The 24050-nt window shown below is 41.0% G+C and overlaps 1 protein-coding gene across 8 annotated transcripts in view; it reads right to left on the reverse strand.

Moving 5' to 3' along the window:
• Positions 1–24050, reverse strand: part of DMD (dystrophin) — a 3186583-nt gene that overhangs the window by 89337 nt on the left and 3073196 nt on the right. For all 8 annotated transcript variants that reach the window (XM_044284724.1, XM_044284721.1, XM_044284723.1 and 5 more), the window contains 2 exons: positions 3559–3760; positions 2666–2751 (listed from right to left, as the gene is read on the reverse strand). In XM_044284724.1, the coding sequence (XP_044140659.1) occupies positions 2666–2751; positions 3559–3760 (288 nt within the window). The remainder of the gene's footprint in view (positions 1–2665; positions 2752–3558; positions 3761–24050) is intronic.

Consider the following 24050-nt stretch of genomic DNA (forward strand, 5'->3'; position numbering starts at 1 on the left):
AGCACTTTTGATTTACCGATTTGTTTACAACTTGGAATTTGTCTGGGCATAAATGAATGTGAAAAATGATACTGAAACATACATATTACATTTGTAATTATTATCAATATTGTCCACAACTCTGGAAACTTTCCCAGATTCTCCAGAACATCCTTTTAAAGTCATAAAAAAAACAATGCTACAATACAGCCATATAATAGCCAAAGGGTTACCATAACTCGTGGTCACTAGTGACCAATAAATTACACATTCAGTCTGTAATACTCATGGTGCACCTAGAAGTCTATATAGAAATGACATTTTGACACGTCACAGGTACACGTAAAAATATCAACAGCTATTTGTCTCAAATCTTGTTGGAAACAAAGAGTCTAGCATATATAAATCCAACACGTCCAATCCTTCCTTCCCAACAGCAGATATTTGAAAACCCCCATACACATTTAGTTAGCTGACCAATCTCTTAGGGCTGTTTCACACGAGCGGATGCCGTGCGTGGCATCCGCTCCGTGAAAGAGTGCCAAAACCCAATGCAGACTGCAGAGGCACGGAGCATTAACATGACTGATAATGCTCCGTGCCTCTCTGTGATCTCTTTACTATGAAATCACAGAGAGGCACGGAGCATTATCAGTCATGTTAATGCTCCGTGCCTCTGCAGTCTGCATCAGGTTTTAGCACTCTTTCACGGAGCGGATGCCACGCACGGCATCCACTCGTGTGAAACAGCCCTTAGAGATCAGCAGCTTCAGTCAACTTTCTGCTAATGTGGAATCATATGGCTGGAGTCCAGGAACTTAAACCACCAACATAGGGCATTGTAAATCACTGAGTGATAAGTGTGTTTTATGTAGAGCTCTCTTCACTTGGGTGATAGATCAAGTTGGGCAGGCTACAGTCTTTGAAGGCAATGTATATTACTGCTTAAAGTTAAGCTACTCTCACAGTAGCGTTTTGGGTTTCCGTTTGCGAGATCCGTTCAGGGCTCTCAAAAGCGGTCCAAAACAGATCAGTTTTGCCCTAATGCATTCTGAATGGAAAAGGATTCGCTCAGAATGCATCAGTTTGCCTCCGTTCAGTCACCAATCTGCTCTGGAGGCAGACGCCAAACGCTGCTTGCAGAGTTTTGCTGTCCACCTGACGAAGCAGAGCCAAACAGATCCGTCCTGGCACATAATGTGAGTCAATTGGGACAGATCCGTTTTCTCTGACACAATAGAAAACGGATCCGTCCCCTACTGACTTTCAATGGTGTTCAAGACAGATCCGTCATGGCTATAGAAGACATAATACAACTGGATCCGTTCATGACAGATGCATGCGGTTGTATTATTGTAACGGAAGCGTTTTTGCAGATCCATGACGAATCCGCAAAAAAAAAAAAAAAAAAAAAAAAAGTGTGAAAGTAGCCTTACCAGTATCTAAATATATTGCCTTACACCACCCAAAACATGAAGAAGCTGGCCTTGCACATAATTGTTGGTGGATAAAAGAGGGGACAAGAAACTGCTTATCCCCATGTCCTACTGTAAATACATTTACCCTTTGATTTATGTATTGATTTTGCAATGATGTTCCTGTCTTTCCCTTTAATTGGTACTATTATATTGTATATCTGTTATTTCCCTGTAGAAACAAAGAAAAATGCCCAGGGGAGGCAAAACATCAACTTCCAGGTCACTATGCATATTACTGCAGTCTGAAAATTCCTTAAAGAGCATCTGTCAGCGTGATCAACTCTATGAAACCAGGAATAGTGCCTAGTAGGGTTGATCAAGATTATTAAAATGATATACTGACAAGAGATATCTCAGTTTTTGTTTCTATGAAAATAAGCAAGTTTGAGCACCAAGGGGCTGGCCGGCGCCCTTGGAGCACTTCTTCTGTAACACCTGTGCACACTCCACCTCACCTTGATTATTAGACAAGATGTCTAGTCCTGTCAATCAACGGGAGGAGGGAGTGTGCAGATCACGAGTGTGTTATGAAAGCAGTGCTCCGAGGTCTCCGGTCGACCCCTTGATACTCAAGCTTGCTCATTTACATATTCAAAACTGAGATATCTCTGCAGCAGTTGAACATACAGACAAAAGATAGGTGTTGTTTTAATCAGCATGATCAACCCTACCAGACAGTATGCCTGGTTTAATAGGGTTGATCATGAGGACAGATGCTCTTTAATGGCTGGATAAACCTTAAAGGGGGCTTACTACGTGCATTTAAATAAAAGTCTAGAGTTTATTGGAGAATCAATTTACCCTTTCCCTGCGCAACACATGACATTCTAATTCAACTATAGCAATAAGCATGCTTAAACACCTGGCCAGATCTCAGCCTCTTAGACTAGTTTGACTACTAGACTGGTCACACAATGGAATCTCCAGCATTCTTTTCTGACACAGAAATAAGTGGCCTGTCACATTTCGAGTGGGCAAGGAGGCCAACACTTGTGTGGGTCTTGCTGCAATCTACAGAACATCCCAGGCAGAAATCAGTGGGTCATCCTCAGATTTCTGCCATGGAAAGAGTTTCAGTCGAGGGAAATATTACAACCGTTGTCCATTAATTGGAGTGTTCGGATCTGCTTTGATGTTATTTAAAGTAATTATGGCCGTACTATAGGTAAAAAAAAAGTTTTTGAACTGATATGAATCAATACACTTACATCTGTACTTGTCTTCCAAATGTGCTTTACATAGGGATATAATACCAGTTTTAAAAGACAGCACACGGATTCTTCCAGTCCGACCCCTAGGAGTAAATGAGAAACAAATAAATGCCAGAGAAGGCATCAAAGATAGGATTACTTATTCTTCTATTCAAAAGATCTTGAGTCCTTTGGGGAAATACTAAGTTACAGACAATGTGCCGATTGAGCTGCAAGATCAACCCCAGCCCCCCCCCCCATCAGATTTGAGTAATCATTTTTTTGTTCTCCCCAGAAGAACAATTCTTCCATTATAATCCTTGACAACCCAGATAAAGAGAAGATACTTTAACACAAATCAATAATTCTAATAAGGTTTTTACAATGATATCTTGAATAGAGTGGAATAAAGCCTTATCTGTACACAAGACATGGTAGAATTTATAACACACTCACTACAAATGTAATTCAAGTTCTTGCCACCTGGACATAAGACTTTATTAAACTGGGCATTAGAAAATGACATGTTACAGCCTCATACTATTCAGGGATTCAGAATATTGCAATTTCAGATTTATACATTTCACTAGCTAGAAGTGTTCAAAAATACAGTGTGGGAGATTTATCAAAACCAGGGAAAGGAAAACTGGCTTAGTTGCCCATAGAAACCAATCAGACTGATCTTTTCATTTTCCAGAAGTGGAATCTGATTAGTTGCCCATAGCGACCAAGCCAGTTTTCCTTTACACCGGTTTTGGTAACTCTCCCCCATTGCAGAAGCAATTACCCAAGCAGAAGACAAAGCCATGCTCGATAGTGGCGATGTTCTGCTGACCTTTAGTCTGTGAACCATAACCTACTCCTTCAAGTAATCTAAGCCTATCTACACATTAATCTTCTGGATCACCCACGTGTCATAAACATTCAGGAGCCAGTTCAGGCACATGTCCACGCAGAGGGGCACGTTCACCAGGTTGTTGTGCTCTTGCTCCAGTCGATCATAAATTGTGGTCAAGCAATTAATAATCTGCAAGATGTCCATAAGCTGGTCGTTCTGCTTGAGGTTGTGCTGGTCCAAGGCATCACAAGCTGCAGACAAGCCCAATAAATCCACTGTAAATAAAAAGAAATGCAATATTACATACTGGACGCCGTCGAGAGATGGCCCAAATAATAAAAAGAACAGATATACACACATCCAAGTATGCACGGGGTCCCTTGTGGTTTAAAGGTATATACCGAGGAGTCAGAGAGCAGTAATTGGTAATTTAATGTGCACAGTCCCATAGGAACCTAAGCATACTGCTAATAATTGTGTGGATCGTCTCTAATTTCTAAGAGGTCAATGCCTTGTGCCGCCTGTGTTGACACTTTCCGAAAAAGCACTTACCTAACATCAGATTAATGAAAACAATACCTTTTCGTTATAACATAAAATCTCCGGGAATAATGAAGAGCAAATATGCTGTGTGTGCACATGCTGTAACGTATGATGAATATATCCTGCCTGCAAGCACATTAGGACTATATTTGGTCATATTTCACCATATATATATATATATATATATATATATATAGAATTAGCAATAAATCTGGCCGCTTTCACCTATTTATAGTACTTTAGCTGGAATTAGAATACAATATCAACAGAAAAGCAAAGACAGGAACACATATCATGCTGGCAGCATCATATAGCATATAAAGTATTCAGAAGTATTATAGGAATGTAGAAATTATAATGCTGATGAATAAAAACTAAACTCAGGTAAATTCTTACAAGTTGTTGGCCCAATTTGAAATAAGGTATTGAATCCAATATGTTGAAAAATCTCTGCCATTCAGCAGGGAAGCCCAACCTGAGGCTCTCCAGCTGTTGCAAAACTACAACTCCCCATATGCCCTGATAGCTGTAGTCGGTGCGGGCATGCTGGGAGTTGTAGTTTTACAACAGCTGGAGAGTCGCAGGTTGGGCATCCCTGCCTTTAAGCAATCCATCTGCCGCTCCTACGCGTGGGGCAGGGAGATTGCAAACAGGGAGAGGACCATGACTACAAACCAATATACAAGAGGTTCAAGGTACCCCTAAATAATAAGGAGGGCTTGTGTTGCCAAAATGTTTTATTTTTAGCTCATGTGCTCCTCAATAAAGCAATGAACACATTATTTTGTGGTGTGCACATTGTATCTACTAGTAGATCTAGGTGAAGCCTGCCATAAAAGTGCATTCCTATCTGCACTGGTGCACACCTCACTCTTCTGGATACTACACTGAGGCCTCTTGCACACGAACGTGTGCGCCCCATGGCCGTGCTGCAATGCATGAATACCCACAGTGGGGCAGCAGTAGCGGATCGCGGACCCATTCACTTTAATGGGTCCGCGATCCGGCCGTTCTGCAAAAACATAGGACAAAACCCCACAGAAGCACTCCGTACTGCTTCCGTTCCGCATCTCCGGACCCACTGAAGTGAATGGGTCCGCATCCGTGATGCGGAATGCACACGGAACGGTGCCCGTGTAATGCAGATCCGCAAACGCGGTCCGCAATACAGCCGCGGAGCGCACACATTCGTGTGCAATAAGCCTGGCTGTAAGTCAATGACATCTTGCAAACATCTTGTCTTCTATAGATGGCTTACATTTACTAAATACATTTCAGCTAGGTTGATCCAGAGCACAATCGACAATTCTTCACACCTAATGTAACTAGCTTAGTTTCAAGCAATATACTAGTGCAAAACACTGTGCCTGGTACATTTGTTGGCATCCAGCGACAAGAAGCAAATACTGTATGAATAACTTGACTAATAGGGGAACTGGCGGCACACAGGAAAGATAAGAATGAGAGAAAAATGGAAATGGAATAAATGATATGACCCAGAGTATACATAAACACATCTTTCTGCCAGGAGAAAAGACCGAACAAGGCGGTAGAGTTTAACCTTCCAGACTTGTAAAAGCTATACTTTTGATTAACATGTACTACAAAAAGCCAGTAAATACAAATTCAAGCATATAAAAAATATACCTTTACACAGAGAGATGTGTAGACAGATCAGTTCATACATTAATGGAAACCCACTACTCAAATTTTCTTTATTTTTAAATCAGAAAAATTGTAGACCATTCCTGCAACACATCTGCTGTACGGCAGGATACCCATACAGCCTTGCCTCTAGCAGCTTCTTTTCTCTTACAGTAAAGACAAACGGTATGAAAAAAGTTTTCCAGAAGGGAAGAAATAAACCTGTCATTAGTGCCACCTATAGGTGACTTCTCTGTAGGTCACTGTCCAAACCCTTTAAAAGATGATGATGGTTATTAGCCAAACGAGAGGTCTAGCAGGCTTTACACAGAAAGGACCACAGGAGATGGCAGGACACTGCAAATCATATTGATGGCTTATTGTTCTTTGCACATTGTGTAGCATCTACACAATCGCATTCCATACATTTTCAGTAAATGACAGTTTTTTGCACATATTCATTTTATTTCTATTTGGCTTTTTCTTTGCAACCTCTAAGGCCGGCCATTCACATTAGAACATTTTTTTGGGCTGACTACTTTCTCTCCTGGCTCCCCTTATGACAGGCTCAATTCAGATGATCACACGTATCTTCAAACACGGAGAGGCAAGTAAGCCACTGCCAGACTTCCTGGAGAACAAAAGGATCAGGCATGTTGAAATCCTACAAAGTGGTAGCCCAAAACCTTCTGCAGAGGATAGGTCATCAGTATAAAGATCTCGGAAAACTGCTTTAAGACCAAGGTTATCATTCTCATTTGTTTTACTGAAATGGTCCCTGGTATTTGGTGTGTTCTACTTCACAAAGTCACTATCTTTGGAACGTTAAAGGGGTGGTCCACTCCTTTACTATCGATAGCCTATCCTCAGGATAAGACAACAGACAGATGTGTACTTTTAGCCCTGAATTCTAGCGCCAGAGCAGGGGTGTGGGATGTCAGATATTGATGATCTATCCTAAGTATAAGCCATTAGGGTCCACATTCATTCAAAAATTTTGCAGAATGTGTGTGGACCTATTCATTTCAATGGGGCTACAAAAGATGAAGACAGCACACCATTTGCTGTCCGCATTCGCACTTCTGTTTCGTGGCCTCGCAAAAAAGATAGAACATGTCCTATTCTTGTCCGCGGCCATGGAGAAGAAGGAATTTCTAATCATAGTGCCGGCCATGTGCAGTCCGCAAAATGTGGAATGCACATGGCCGGTGTCCATGTTTTGCGGACCCGGAATTTGCAATGCGCACAACACTTGCAGACATGTGAACGGACCCTTAATAGCACAGGTGTGCACAATCTCTTATCCACCTGTGTAGTAGCACATCGAGGCCTTCCACATTTTTCTATGTAGTTTGCCCTCTTTCTCGTGGTGTAGTATATGTCTTTGTATAAAGTCTTTCTTTTCCAGACAATATGACACATGGAGTAGCATTCGCTATGCTAAGACTGCCATGTTTTCTGTAAAAATAATGTTTTGGCCATTTTTGAGCTCAGAATTTTACTTTAGCACTTGTCTAGTCAGTGCATTATATATCTATACTCTATTATGAGTTACGGCCCTTTTACATGGGGGAATTTCAACCCCGATCGAGCGCTGATCAATAATATGCAAGTTATACGTTAAAGGGGCTATTCAGGATTTTCTGAAATGTGGCTAAACATAGTTTATATGATAAACAAATACCTAATACTTACCCTTTCATTCTCCAGCCACATCAATGTCACTGCCAATAAGGGTGAGATAGCTGGCCAGAGGCACAGAACGACTGTTCATCAAAGTGGCCAGTTTCGACTGCTTTATCAAAAGGTTCTTATTTGGCTTTTAAACCTAATCTGATCCACTGATCTATTTCAGGAAATTATTTTGACCGGTAGTCAGTAATAACCTGAAGACATCTCATGATCTATGCTCATACACAACTGTAAAATCTTTGTAGTACATAAACGGGCTGTGGCTGTTCACTGCTGTGGATGCTGTTGGCAATGTCCACAGAACAGAAGCTTGATCACTTGGGGTCCCAACAATAATCTGTGGGGGAATCTGGGAACAATCATTCAGTGCCCCTACAGCACCCTGTTGTCCTCTGAAATCCATAAACTGGTCATGAAATGCATTGATGTGCTTGGTCCCCCAGAGATGCTCTTTGCAGCAGTTCTCCACTCGAAGAGAGAACCACCACCACCCCAACTCAAAATTCCTTGAAAACTATAAACAGTTTGCAATTTTTCAATGTTCTTCTTTGTTGCCCGCTGTTACTTGTGAGAGCAAATATAAGTTTGTCAAAGTAAAATTCCCCAGGATCACCGCTATTATGAATCTATATTAAAATCCCATAGATAAAAGTTGTAAATGCATTCATTAACATATGATTAACCTAACCTTAATTATCCCCAAGATATAAATACCTAAGTAAGTTATTATGCTGGCATCTTGGCCTTCAGGTTATTATGCATAAATAATATTTTAATGAGAAGTTAATTTCTAAAAGTGTCTCATTTATTACTACCGACTCCAGGTACACTCAGAAGTAAATCCCAGCCCATCTCTGTACTTTACTGCTGGGTTTAGAAGGCAGTCAGCATGTTCTCGCTTTTACCTTTAATTTCTCAGTCAGCCCTCATCTTCTAAATAAATGTATTCTGTAAAGGTGTAATATTTAAATGGATCACTACACAAAGTAAACCATAAGAAAAGATTAATACCTGCATATGCACACCGTGGAATAAAGGGGCCCCTGGAGAACCCTGTTCTCCTGGAAGAGAGCAATACTTCATAAGTATGATCTGCTGTTTCCACCGCAGAGATTCAAAAGGGAAATGGCATACCAGGATGGAATTTACCTGTAAGGCCAGTTTCCCAGGAACGCGTGGGGTCCATATTACACAGTCAGCGCGATGGCCGCATTTGCCACACTGACGGCTGACCCGAGCCTGCTGCATCATAGTGATATATGATGCTGTGGTTCCAGACTGACCGTAGGTCCAGTGTCCTGCCTCACCACATTATGTGAGTATAGGACAGCAGACATGCGATTGTGCTGGACCTCACAGCATCGGGTCAGCTGAGCTGCAATTAGTCTAGGAAATGAATTCTTCACAGGGATTGAACTTCGCAGATTCATCTGAAACTGGCCTGAGGCCTCTTTCACTCGGGCGTTGCGGGAAAAGGTGCAGGTGCGTTGCGGGAACATGCATGATTTTTCTGCGAGAGTGCAAAACATTGTAACCCGCGTGTTTTGCACCCGCGTGAGAAAAATCGGCATGTTTGGTACCCAAACCCGAACTTCTTCACAGAAGTTCGGGCTTGGGATCGGTGTTCTGTAGATTGTATTATTTTCCCTTATAACATGGTTATAAAGGGAAAATAATAGCATTCTGAATACAGAATGCATAGTAAAACAGCGCTGGAGGGGTTACAAAAAACTTGATCGCACAGCCCGGCTTCTCTTGTGTCTTCTTTTTTTGCTGTGTGCAGGAAAAGGACCTGTGGTGATGTCACTCCGGTCATCACATGGGCCATCACATGATCCATCACCATGGTAAAAGATCATGTGACGGAACATGTGATGACCGGAGTGACGTCACCACAGGTCCTTTTCCTGCACACAGCAAAAAAGAAGACAGAAGAGAAGCCGGGCCGCGCGATCAAGTGGATTAAGGTGAGTTTAATTTTTTTCAATTATTTTTTTAACCCCTCCAGTGCTATTGTACTATGAATTCTGAATGCCTATATTTTCCCTTATAACCATGTTATAAGGGAAAATAATAATGATCGGGTCTCCATCCTGATCGTCTCCTATCAACCATGCGTGAAAATCGCACCGCATCGGCACTTGCTTGCGGATTCTTGTGATTTTCACGCAACCCCATTCACTTCTATGGGGCCCAAAAGGCAGAATATAGAACATGCTGGGATTTTCACGCATCGCATCTGCGCAGAATACTCGCCCGTGTGAAAGAGGCCTAATTGGTGCTTTATGTAGCACTGGACCAGACACAGTCTCCAGCGCCACAGCTCTAGGTTCCCCTGTCAGTGTCTGACGTGCAGTATACTCGATGTCACTGCTGCAGCCAATCATTGTCCTCAGAGGTCTTGTGCCATATACAGCTGAGGCCAGTGATTGGCTGCAGCGCTCAGTGAAGCATATGATTACATCACCCCTGTTGCCATGTAAACAAATACCAGCAGGGATGACTGGAGCTGTAATGCTGAAAATGGTGGGGGAGTACCTCAAGCTTCTTTTATTTTATTACATTTAGTGACTTTGAGCTGTTTTTTAAATACAGGGTTTGTACAGTATTAGGTAAAATATGGCTAATTTCTCAGAATTTTGCCTCTGTTTTGTAAGAAAGCAGCCATGTTCTTTGAATTCTATACAACCCCTTAAAACCTTGGTACCAAATTCTGTAGGTAAAACAATGACCGGCCCATGAGAGACACGTTTGCTCAATATGAAGGGTACCTGTTGAAAAAAAAAAAAAAAAAAAAAAAAAAAAAGTCCCGCCGCCCCCCACTCCCCCCAAAAAAAGTTGATGCTATAAAGAGCATGCAAACTTGCAGTATTTTCAATGAACCATTTGGCTGACAATTTTTGAAGGATTTATAACATTTAGTGGATTTTTAAATGCCCAACAGTTTTCAGTTTGTGGGAATGGTTCAACTTGTCACACGTGCTACAAATAGATGGCATTTTCAGTGCCAACAAAAATGTCAGACCGCCTACACCATGTCCGACCAAATGTACAAGCAAAAAGTGTTAGATGTGACATTTTTACAACAATTTCATAAACATTAGAAAAGAGAAGTGGCGCACTGGACTGGTACTGACACAGGAGGTGCTCTCAGTAAAAAGGATATCACCCTTCCTTTGAAATAGAAAATCAATAATAAAAAGATACTGGGCACTCTCTAACTAATGGAACCTAATAGTTTAATAAAATGCACCATATACACTTCAATACATTAAGCATAAAAATACATACAATAAAAATAGATTCCTCCACCTATTGGTACCAATTAAAATCTATATATTTAAAATAGAATGAAATGGCCTCTGGGTGAAAAATCATTCTATTGATTGACTTATACCCCGAACACCCAGAGGCCATTTCATTCTATTTTAAATATATAGATTTTAATTGGTACCAATAGGTGGAGGAATCTATTTTTATTGTTATTGTATGTATTTTTATGCTTAATGTATTGAAGTGTATATGGCGCAATTTCATAAACATACCAAAATCCAGCAATAAAGGGGTATCCCAGGATTTTGACATTTATGACCTATACTCAGGATAGGCAATCAATATCAGATCAGCAGGGGTCTGATCCCTGCAGCACCCCAGCTGATCAGCCGTTACCTTGTGGTGACGAAACGGCACAGCTCCATCAAGTGTAGTGCACTCCCCTAAATGGGGGCAGCGCTACACAATGGAAGGAGTTGTGTAGTTTTGGCCCCGGATCTAGAAGGTAACATATAATTGACGACGTTCTGCTGTGTCAGTCCCCTGCCGATCTGATACTGATGGACTATTCGGAAACAGATGTGTGCGCATCCAGTAGATGTGGCACCATTTTCATCATGTTCCAATATTCTCTCTACAGGAACAGTGGTATTCCTGGCTTTGCATACAGTATCCTGACTGGCATGGAAATCAAATGACAGCATGCTATCTGTAAGGCTACTTTCACACTCGCGTTTGGTGCGGATCCATCATGGATCTGCAGAGGCGGATCCGTTCAGATAACACAAACGTCTGCATCCGTTCAGAACGGATCCGTTTGTATTATCTTTAACATAGCCAAGAGAGATCAGTCTTGAACACCAATGAAAGTCAATAGAGGACGGATCCGTTTTCTGTTGTGTCATAGAAAACAGATCCGTCCCCATTGACTTACATTGTGTGTCAGAACGGATCCATTTGGCTCAGTGTCGTCAGACAGACACCAAAACGCTGCAGGCAATGTTTTGGTGTCCGCCTCCAGAGCGGAATGGTGACTGAACGGAGCCAAACTGATGCATTCTGAGCAGATCCTGATACTGATCCGATTTGGACCGCTTGCGAGAGCCCTGAACGGATCTCACAAACCGAAAGGCAAAACGCTAGTGTGAAAGTAGCCTAAATTGACTTTCTATTTATAGGCAATGCTATATTTCATTTTCTGATGTTCTCAGTAAGCTCATAAACACCCAGAAATCAAATTGTCAGCTATGTGGTCCCCAGCATTCAGTGTGACTGACTGATGTGCTGTTCCAGTGACATCGGCTGAGCGCTGGCGAACACATGTGAAAATTCATTGCATTGGGTGCCGAAACTAGGGGCATCAATAGCAGTAGAATAGGGGGAGGGAAAATTAAATAAAAAATAAGCACTGGAGCTATGGAAGATGCAGTTGCAAAAGTATGCTGACTGATGCAGTTCTATGAGAATGTGACAGGTCTTCTTCACGGTGGCAAACGTGGATTTCTGCAAATCCCATTCAGATGGATGGGACACTTGCAGAAGTTACTCCAATAGACTTGCTGGGGGAGATTTATCAAACTGGAGTAAAGGAAAAGTGGCTCAGTGGCCCATAGCAACCAGATTCCACCTTTCATTTTTCAGAGCTCCTTTGGAAATTGAAAGGTGGAATCTGATCGGTTGCTATGGGAAACTAAGTCCGGTGTCCTTTATACCAGTTTGATAAATCTTCCCCACTGTGTGCAAGCATTCCATAAATCTTCCTTTGATTTTAACAGGTTGCCGACCTAGGATGAGAATGCTAGTCCTAACTGGCCGGTACTTAACGCCATAGGACGAGCATTCTTGTCCTAGGGTTAACCGGCTGCCCCACACACGCGCTGCCGCGATCAGCAGCAGTAGCCCGGCTGATACGGACAGCCGGGCCCCTGCTGTATCTGCCAGCATCGGTGAAAAACACAGATGCCGGCGGATTAACCCCCTGTATGCCGTGGCCACAGATACAGGGGGTTTGCAGCAGCTTGTACATCCCCATCGGGCCCATGTGCTGCAGTGATGGGGACCCGATGGTTGCTATGGCAGTCCAGATGCCTTGCACAGGCATCGGGACTGCCAGCTACGGAAGCCCAAGAGATCCAGCCCCAGGGCCTTCCCCATAAAAAGAGACATAAAAATTCAAAAAATATAGAAAAAAATAAAAACACACATTAGGTATCGTCGCATCCGTAACAACCTGCTCTATAAAAATATCCCATGATACACCCCGTCCGGTCAACACTGTACAACATAAAAACTGTGCTAAAAAAGGCCATTTTTTGTCACCTTTCATCACAAAAAGTAATACCAAGCGATCAAAAAGTCATATGTACCCAAACATAATACCAATCAAACTGTCATCTCATCCCACAAAAAATGAGTCCCTACATAAGACGATCGGCTTTAAAAAAATAAAAATAAAAGATATAAATAATATGGAGACATAAAAACATCTTTTGTTTCAAAAATGCTTTCCTTGTTTAAAACCAAAATATATTTTAAAAAAACAGACATATTAGTTATTGCCGCGTCCGTAATTACCTGATCTATAAAAATGTCACACGAGGTAACCTGTCTGGTGAACACCGTAAAAAATAAACACTGCCAAAAAGCAATTTTTTTAATCACCTTACATCTCAAAAAGTGTAATACCAAGCGATCAAAAAGTAGTATGTACCCAAAAATTATACCAAAACAGTCATCTTGTGCTGCAAAAATAATGAGACCCTAACTAAATAAATCGCCCCAAAATTTAAAAAAAGATTTGGCTTTCTGAAAATTGAGACAAAAACATAAATCAGGGTAATAAATAGAGTTTTATTTGGCTGTTAACCCTTGATGTGTTACAGGAAAAAATGAATTAAAATAGATAATCTGCCAAAAAAGTGAAATTTAAAAACCTCATCAGCTTTTTCTTTAATTCTTGTAGAACACCTAAAAGGTTAGAAAGGTTTGTAAAATCAGTTTTGAATAACTTGAGGTGTGTAGTTTCTACAATGGGGTCATTTATGGGTGTTTTCCACTAGGTAAGCCCCACAAAATGACTTAAGAATTGAAGTGGTCCTTAAAAAAGTGAGATTTGGACAGGTTCTTAAAAAATTTGCTTCTAAAATTCTAAGCCTTATAAAGATCCTAAAAAATAAAATTACATTTACAAAATGATGCAAACATGAAAGTGGACATATGGGGAATGTAAGGTAATAACTCACTTATGATGTATCTCTATCTGCCTTAGGATAGTATCACACTAGCGGCAGGGGACTCAGGCAGGCCGATTTTGGCGGTTGAATAGCCTGCATGCAGTACTTTTAGTCCGCTGCCACTTGCCGTGCCACCGTCGGAACTCCGCCCCCATTATAGTCAATGGGGACGGAGCGGCAGTCCGGGGGCACGCGTAAACTAGCGGCAGGATGGATCCGACAGGCTGTTCACGCGCCGTTACAGTCTGCCAGAGTCCCCTGCCGCTAATGTGAAAGTACCCTTAAAAGCTGAGAAATTCAAAATTGCAAATGTCTCAAAATTTTCAGTAAATTTTGGATTTTTTATAAAAGGTGACTTATATTGACTAAAATGTTTCACTATCATGAAGTACAATGTGTCACGAGAAAACAATCTCAGAATGGCTTGGATAAGTAAAAGCATTCCGAAGTTATCACCACAAAGTGACACGTCAAGTTTAAAAAAAAAAAAACGGCCTGGTCCTTAGGCTTATTGCACACGACCGCATGGCTTTTTCAGCGTTTTGCGGTCTGTTTTTCACGGATCCGTTGTTCCGTTTTTTGTTTCCGTTTCGTTTTTCCATTACGTTTTGCCGTATGGCATATACAGTATACACTAATTACATAGAAAAAAATTGGGCTGGGCATAAAATTTTCAATAGATGGTTCCGCAAAAACAACGGATACGGAAGACATACGGATGCATTTCCGTATTTGTTCTGCTTTCTGGAAAAAAACGGAAACTGAATGCATTCTGTTTTTTTTTTTTTTTTTATTGCGGACCCGTTCAAATTAATGGTTCCCTATACAGATCGTATACGGAACGCAAAAAACGGTCCGTAAACTGAAAAAAGAAACGGTCATGTGCATGAGGCCTTAAGGTGAAAAATGGCAAGGTCCTTAAGGTGTTAAAATGGTGCTCTACATTTACCTGTTGATGTATCTCATTACTTTTATAACATGTCTTAGCACTTTGAGTGCACAAAGGTAAAGTGTTGCACTCAGAAATGCTGGATTGCTGCAAAAGACTAAAGGATCACCATTAGGGGGGATTGTTTGATTCACTGACAAGCTTCCACAGTTTCATTTTCCACCATCCAGACACAGGTGGCACCTTTATTAAACAACCATGTCTTTGCACGGACCATTTCCAAGCGCTTAGAAGAAGGAAATTTCTTCTCATGGCACCTATTATGTGTCCTGTCATTGACAGCCAGCCACAGTGGCCTTCGTTTGCAGTGGTGTCATGAACGAGAAACCTAGACTGCTACGAACTGGAACCTACACATCCTGGTTTTGCCTGGGATCTGAAGGTCAGTTTCAAGTATGGAGCCCTCGAGGAGGAGCTTCAATTCTGCCTTTGCTGTAGCCTGACACACTGTTCCAACTTCTGGCGCGATGATCTGGGGTGCCATTACATATGACCGTCGGCCATACCAAGTATTGAAACGAGGGACACTAACAGCTCGGCAATATGTGCAGGACAGCTTGCGGCCACATGTGTTGCCTCTCATGACCAGGCTTCCACATGGCATTTTTCAGCAGGTGAATGCTCGCCCACAAACAGCAAGGGTTTCCCAGGAATGCCTCCACCAGATTGCCTTAACCTTCCGGTCACCAATCGAGTATTTTTGGGACCAACTGGGACACCAGCTCCTACAGCCTATGAGTGTACAGGATCTACAGACCCAGCTGCAATATCTGTGGGCAAATGTGCTGCAGGACACCATACAGAACTTGTATGTCTCCATGCTCAAACATATCTCATGTGGTATGCAGGCTAGACGTGGGCCCAACAGGGCAGTAGACCCCTCTATCAATTGTACAGTTTTCTCTAATAAACTTACCCCTTCGCTCTAACATTGTAATCACTTAAATGTATCACCATTACAGTCACACATAAAAAGTTGTATTCCATTCCAACAACTCCTTCATGGCGAGTGTTTTTTAGTCAACGAGTGTTTTATAGGGAAGACCTGCTCAATAACGGCTTTATATCACTTGCCATCAGTTCATTAACACAGGCTGACCAGAATATCTACCACACGAATACTTTGGCCCCTTCATCCGGTATGTGTAAATAAACCCATTAATGAATACATACAGTGGGATTTTTCACTGTACTGATGCCCTATAGCCAGCATTCCTTACCATGTGGTTGAAGAATCCCCCTGACAAAGTGGAAGCAGATTTTCTTTTGAGTTTAATATCTTTAAGATCCAGTAAATTCTTTACACCCTCAGAAATAACAGTCCCATTAAATCACGCAAGTGAAGCATGTAATCATAAATGTTTTGTATACAACAGAGAGACATGGCTGGTAAGCAGATGATATTCTCTTTCCTAGAGAGTGCAAAACCATTAACGATACAGATAACCTGCACATTAGTCACAGTCATTAATTTCTGCCACAGCAATCAAGCACAGCGCTATTTTAATATTTCTTGTGTTCAGATGGAAACTTGAGGCTCAGTACATCTAAATCAATAAGGCACACACTTAACACAGTAATTAAGACAGCACTAAAACCTCTATTATATTATACAGCTACATTTAAAGAGAACTGGGTGTATAAAAGAAGCTGTGCACATTCATGAGAAAAGGTATTTTATTCAGTCACGTGAGGACGCCTAGCAAGTCAAGACGTGCCCTCCTTAAGGCTGGGGTCACACCTGAGCGTTTTACAGCGCGTTCCTACGCGCTGTAAAACGCTCAACAGGCAAGAACCAATGATTCCCTATGGGAATGGTTCTCACCTGAGCGTTTTACAGCACGTTCCGTATTAACTATTAAGATACAAAAATATTTTTCCTGCATTTTGAATGCCATAATGTGGAAATAATAAAAATCCCACAAATTTGTCATTTTTGGGTCACCTTGTTCCCCCACAAAAACTAAAAATTGAATAGTTGCATGCACCCCAAAATAGTATCAATAAAAACTGCAATTTGCCCCGCAAAAAACAAGCCCTCATACAACTGTAGAAAAAAAAGTAACATTTTTTTTTCAGGTTTTTACTAGTAAAACACTATAAAAACTATCCAAATTTGGTACCACCGTAATCATACTGACCCAGAGAATAAGGTTATCATATCAGTTTTAGCGCACAGTGGACAACGGAAATATCAAAACTTCAACAGAAGATATAATAAATTAAATGGTGCCATTAAAATAATGCAACTAATAAAATAAGCCATCATATGGCTATGTGAATGGAGAATTTAAAAAAGTTATGGTTTTTAGAATGTGGGGAGGAAGAATTGAAAAAACACAAAAAAGAAAAAAACGGGCACAGTCCTTAACCACTTCAACCCCACTAGCTAAAAACACCCTTAATGACCAGGCCACTTTTTACACTTCTGCACTACACTACTTTCACAGTTTATTGCTCGGTCATGCAACTTACCACCCAAATGAATTTTACCTCCTTTTCTTCTCACTAATAGAGCTTTCATTTGGTGGCATTTCATTGCTGCTGACATTTTTACTTTTTTTGTTATTAATTGAAATTTAACGATTTCTTTGCAAAAAAAATGACATTTTTCACTTTCAGTTGTAAAATTTTGCAAAAAAAAAAAAAAAAAACGACATCCATATATACATTTTTCGCTAAATTTATTGTTCTACATGTCTTTGATAAAAAAAATATGTTTGGGTAAAAAAAAAAAAATGGTTTGGGTAAAAGTTATAGCGTTTACAAACTATGGTACAAAAATGTGAATTTCCGCTTTTTGAAGCAGCTCTGACTTTCTGAGCACCTGTCATGTTTCCTGAGGTTCTACAATGCCCAGACAGTACAAACACCCCACAAATGACCCCATTTCGGAAAGTAGACACCCTAAGGTATTCACTGATGGGCATAGTGAGTTCATAGAACTTTTTATTTTTTGTCATAAGTTAGCGGAAAATTATGATTTTTTTTTTCTTACAAAGTCTCATATTCTACTAACTTGTGACAAAAAATAAAAAATTCGAGGAACTCGCCATGCCCCTCACGGAATACCTTGGGGTGTCTTCTTTCCAAAATGGGGTCACTTGTGGGGTAGTTATACTGCCCTGGCATTCTAGGGGCCCTAATGTGTGGTAGGTAGTTTGAAATCAAAATGTGTAAAAAATGACCTGTGAAATCCTAAAGGTGCTCTTTGGAATGTGTGCCCCTTTGCCCACCTAGGCGGCAAAAAAGTGTCACACATCTGGTATCACCGTACTCAGGAGAAGTTGGGGAATGTGTTTTGGGGTGTCATTTTACATGCTGGGTGAGAGAAATATCTTGGCAAAAGACAACTTTTCCCATTTTGTTATACAAAGTTGGCATTTGACCAAGATATTTATCACACCCAGCATGGGTATATGTAAAATGACACCCCAAAACACATTGCCCAACTTCTCCTGAGTACGGCGATACCACATGTGTGACACTTTTTTGCAGCCTAGATGCATTTGTATTTTCTCACAAAGTCTCCCTTACTGCTAACTTGGGACAAAAAGTTCAATTATTCATGGACTCAATATGCCCCTCACGGAATACCTTGGGGTGTCTTCTTTCTGAAATGGGGTCACATGTGGGGTATTTATACTGCCCTGGCATTTTAGGGGCCCTAAAGCGTGAGAAGAAGTCTGGAATATAAAATGTCTAAAAAATGTTATGCATTTGGATTCCGTGAGGGGTATGGCGAGTTCATGTGAGATTTTATTTTTTGACACAAGTTAGTGGAATATGAGACTTTGTAAGAAAAATAAAATTAAAATAAAATATCTAATTTCCGCTAACTTGTGCCAAAAAAAAAAAATGTCTGAATGGAGCCTTACAGGGGGTGATCAATGACAGGGGGGTGATCAGGGAGTCTGTATGGGGTGATCACCCCCCTGTAAGGCTCCATTCAGACGTCCGTATGTGTTTTGCGGATCCGATCCATGTATCCGTAAAAATCATACGGACGTCTGAACGGAGCCTGACAGGGGGGTGATCAGGGAGTCTATATGGGGTGATCAGGGGTTCATAAGGGGTTAATAAGTGACAGGGGGAGGTGTAGTGTAGTGTAGTGGTGTTTTGTGGTACTTTACACAGCTACCTTTGTCCTCTGGTGGTCGATCCAAACAAAAGGGACCACCAGAGGACCAGGTAGCAGGTATATTAGACGCTGTTATGAAAACAGCGTCTAATATACCTGTTAGGGGGTTAAAAAAAAAATAAAAAAAAATAAAAAAAAAATATTGCATCTCCAGCCTGCCAGCGAACGATCGTCTCTTGTCTTCCGTTCCTGTGAACGCGCGCGCCTGTGTGCGCGCGTTCACAGGAAGTCACGGCTCTCGCGAGATGACGCGTATATGCGTCACTCTGCGCAGAGCTGCCGCCTCCGGACCGCAGATCTGCGTTAGGCGGTCCGGAGGCGGTTAAGGGGTTAATAATGCATCATCCCTTGCACCATTGACATAATGCTTTTACTAAGAACAAGTCACAATTTAGCAACATAAAGAAAGAGTTCAAACCTATACACAGTGGATATAAAAAGTCCCTGTTAAAATGTCAGGTTTCTGTGCTGTAAAAAAGAATGAAAGATAAATCATTTCAGAACTTTTTCTACCTTTAATGTGACCTATAAACTGTGCAACTCAATTGAAAAACAAACTGAAATCTTTTAGATGGAGGGAAGAAAGAAAAAAAAAAAAAAAAAAAAATAACGTGGTTGCATATGTGTGCACACCCTTTTATAACTGGGGATGTAGCTGTGTTCAGAATTAAGCAATCACATTCAAAATCATGTTAAATAGGAGTCAGCATACACCTGCCATCATTTAAAGTGCCTCTGATTAACCTCAAATAAAGTTTAGCTGCTCTAATTGGTCTTTCCTGAAATTTTCTTAGTCGCATCCCACAGCAAAAGCCATGGTCCACAGAGAGCTTCCAAAGCATTTCCAAGGCATTAGATATACCATGGAACACAGTGAAAATATGGCACAACAGTGACATTACCAAGAACTGGACGTCCCTCCAAAATTGCTGAAAAGACAAGAAGAAAACTGGTCTGGGAGGCTACCAAGAGGCCTACAGCAACATTAAAGGAGCTGTAGGAACATCTGGCAAGTACTGGCTGTGTAGTACATGTAACAACAATCTCCCGTATTCTTCATATGTCTGGACTATGGGGTAGAGTGGCAAGACGAAAGCCTTTTCTTACAAAGAAAAACATCCAAGCCAGGCCACATTTTGCAAAAACACATCTGAAGTCTCCCAAAAGCATGTGGGAAAAGGTGTTATGGTCTAATGAAACCAAGTTTGAACTTTTTGGCCATAATTCCAAAAGATATGTTTGGCTCTACAAACAACACTGCACATCACCAAAAGAACACCATACCCACAGTGAAGCATGGTGGTGGCAGCATCATGCTTTGGGGCTGTTATTCTTCAGCTGGAACTGGGGCCTTAGTTAGGCTAGAGTGAATTATGAACAGTTCCAAATACCAGTCAATACTGGCACAAAACCTTCAGGCTTCTTCTAGAAAGCTGAACATGAAGAGGAACTTCATCTTTCAGCATGACAATGACCCAAAGCATACATCCAAATCAGCAAAGGAATCGATTCACCAGAAGAAGATTAAAGTTTTGGAATGCCCCAGCCAGAGCCCAGACCTGAATATGATTGAAAATCTGTGGGGTGATCTGAAGAGGGCTGTGCACAGGAGATGCCCTCGCAATCTGACAGATTTGGAGTGTTTTTGCAAAGAAGAGTGGGTAAATCTTGCCAAGTCAAAATGTGCCATGCTCATAGACTCATACCCAAAAAGACTGAGTGCTGTAATAAAATCAAAAGTCGCTTCAACAAAGTATTAGTTTAAGGGTGTGCACACTTATGCAACCATATTTTATTTTTATTTATTTTCTTCCCTCTACCTAAAAGTTTTCAGTTTGTTTTTCAATTGAGTTGTACAATTTATAGGTCACATTAAAGGTGGAAAAAAGTTCTGAAATTATTTATCTTTGTCTAATTTTTTTTACATCGCAGAAACCTGACATTTTAACAGGGGTGTGTAGACTTTTTATACCCACTGTATATGAGGTTTAGGCTTTGCGTTACTTGTGTTTGAGGCTCCACTTGAAATCCTTCCTGACAGATTTGATGGGTGGTAGTATACTGCATGCTGCTCTATTCTTCCTGACATCACAATGGAATCCTGATGGACTGATTTGTAGGTCAATGGAATCCACAGGGATCCAATGGTATGCATCCTAAGGGTGTATTCCCACTGTCTTACCAATGACCAATGTCAGATTGGTTTTATGACCATATACCTCTGACACATGCCTGTGTACGGGCATACATTGCCCACGGGCTCCCATGCTACAAAAAAGGTATACTGCATGGTACATGTTTTTTTGCTGCATGCCTCTGTAGAAAATAGACAATGACACTATTTTATACAGTAAAAGGGGAGAAAGAAAAAAAAGGTATACCAGTCTGATGGGGAGAATTGACTTTGGCCTCTAAATGAGTGAGGGCCTATGAATATCAACTTGGCAAATGAGGTTCAATGTGGATAAATGTGAAATTATGCATCTTGGTAGTAATAATCTCCATGCATCATATGTCCTAGGGGATGTAACACTGGGAGAGTCACTTATAGAGAAGGATTTGGGTGTCCTTGTAGATGGTAGATTAAATAACAGCATACAATGTCAATCAGCTGCTTCTAAGGCAACCAGGATATTGTCATGAATTAAACGAGGCATGGACTCGCGGGGCAGGGATGTAATATTACCACTTTACAAAGCGTTGGTGCGGTCTCATCTGGAATATGCAGTTCAGTTCTGGGCACCAGTACATAGAAAGGATGCACTGCAGCTGGAAAAAGTACAGAGGAGAGCGACTAAACTGATAAGGGGCATGGAGGGTCTTCGTTATGAAGGAAGATTAAAATAATTAAATGTATTTTGTCTTGAGAAGAGACATCTAAGGGGGGACATGATTAACATATACAAATATATAAATGGGCCATACAAAAAAATACGGTGAAAAACTGTTCCATGTAAAATGCCCTCAAAAGACAAGGGGGCACTGCCTACGACTGGAGAAGAAAAACTCTCAGTCTCCAGAAGCATCAAAGCTTTTTTACTGTAAGAACTGTGAAGCTGTGGAATAGACTTCCTCAGGACGTGGTCACAGCAGGAACAGTGGACAGTTTTAAAAAGGGTTTAGATGAGTTCTTAAAAGTAAATGACATTAAAGCTTATGAAAAGGTGTAGAAATCTGAGTCTCCCTTCCTTCTGGGATTCACATCACCAACTATCCCTTGGTTGAACTGGATGGACTTACTAGTATGTATTCTTTCAACCATATTAACTATGTATGTAACTATGTATGTTTGACCTACATGACAGAAGCTTTTATGGTGCTAAACATACAAAAGGGACTACATCAAGACTGGCTTGATCTATTTAGCAGCGAGATGTGCCAAATTTAAGAGGTGCACACCTATTAATAATTTTGGTGCATTTTGGCAGATCTGTGAACCTAGACACTATCTGGATTTCAAGTGCAACTTTCACCAAAAAACTGGCCTAAGTAATCTGAACTCTATTGGGTCAGGCAGGCCCTGCCTCCTCCTGCCTACTATTTGTAAAAGCGGTGAACGTGGTGCAAAAAGGTCACACATTAAAAATGCTATAGAACGTTTAATAAATTCCCCTCACAGTGTGACTGCACCCCAAGCTGGATCCAGAACTTGGTTGTACCGATATAGATAACACCAGCAACACATGATATAAAGTACATTTAGAAAACATATGCTATAGGTGAATAACGCTGCTTTAATGAGTTGGTCCCACAAAGCCAATCCCTATTCGGCTACCATAGAGAGTAGGGGCTGCCACAGGGACCTTTTCTATAAGCGAAAGTGAATCTTGATCTCACAGACTTGAGCCATTCAGGTATTACCCGGTGGGCCTTCAGGAATTGCTTCTGTCAGAGAAGGACAATTGTTTCCTTGGCTTTCCTTATGGATATAGATATGCACACTACAGTCGAAATTTCGAACATGTCTTTGAGTGATAATGATACATTATTCTACATCATCCTTAAACCTTTTATAAGTGATGAAGACAATTTGTGTAAAAAAACAAAAGACAAAACAAAGATCACTAATCTAGATATCAATTGCCATTATTAACATAGGTGAGGTTCTTGCAAGGCTCTTTAATTGGATACAAAAAATATCGTTCCCCAGAGCGGTTATGAATCAAAAGTTTCAAGCTCATTAAAAAAGCTAAAAAGGAAAAAAAAAAAGCTAATTTGTGAGACTGCAATGCATTGTCGCTTAATTTGCTGACAAATAAAACCTTAACCATGCTGAGATTTGTGCCTTGTCCGACATCAGCAAATCAAGGAAAGGCCTGTTTATCAGCAACATTCCCCATGGGTCGCACACAAACACTTCAGTCTAATACCAATTTATTAAGCAGATTGGAATTGCTGTAATGTCTTCAGAACACCTTTAACTCTAGGCTTTTGGCTAAAGGCTTACCTCCTCTGGGAATCAGGATCAATGGTAATTAAGTGAACCCCTCAAGCTTTTGGGTGGCAGTTCAATTATCCGCATGACTGCTGACAAACTTTTCACACTAATAGATAGCAACGTCCTGAAAACCGTTAGAACACTTTATTTTAAGCCATCTGTCTTGCCTTGCTTGAAGATACAGGAGGTAAAGGACGTGACTGCCACAAATAGGTACACATACACGAACCTGGAATTTGCCACCACGGTTGAAATGCAATCAAGGTTATTTAGTAGAAACTCAGCTGAGGAATTAGTGAAGAAGTGGGACAAGAGAGAGGGAAGCCCTTCATCAGTAGAAAACGTTCCATTGCACCAAACAGACTGACCAAAGTGACAGAATAAAGAAGAATAAGGCCGCTTACACACAGTCAGTGTTTCGTCAGTGATTTTGAGTCAAAACCAGGCATGGATCAAAAAACAGAACAGATGCAAATCGTTCCCTAATACCTAATCTCTGCTCCACTTCTGTTTTTGCCTCACAATCACTGATAAAATACTGTACGTAAACGGTCAAAAGGGGGTTGCAAATACAGCTTTTTAGTGGCAGCCTTTGGTGAATTTTTTAGCCAAAGACATTAATTAGTGTGTTAGATGAAAACGAAGTATAAAA

Source organism: Bufo gargarizans, chromosome 3, assembly GCF_014858855.1.
Source record: "Bufo gargarizans isolate SCDJY-AF-19 chromosome 3, ASM1485885v1, whole genome shotgun sequence".
In the NCBI taxonomy this organism is placed as follows: Eukaryota; Metazoa; Chordata; class Amphibia; order Anura; family Bufonidae; genus Bufo; species Bufo gargarizans.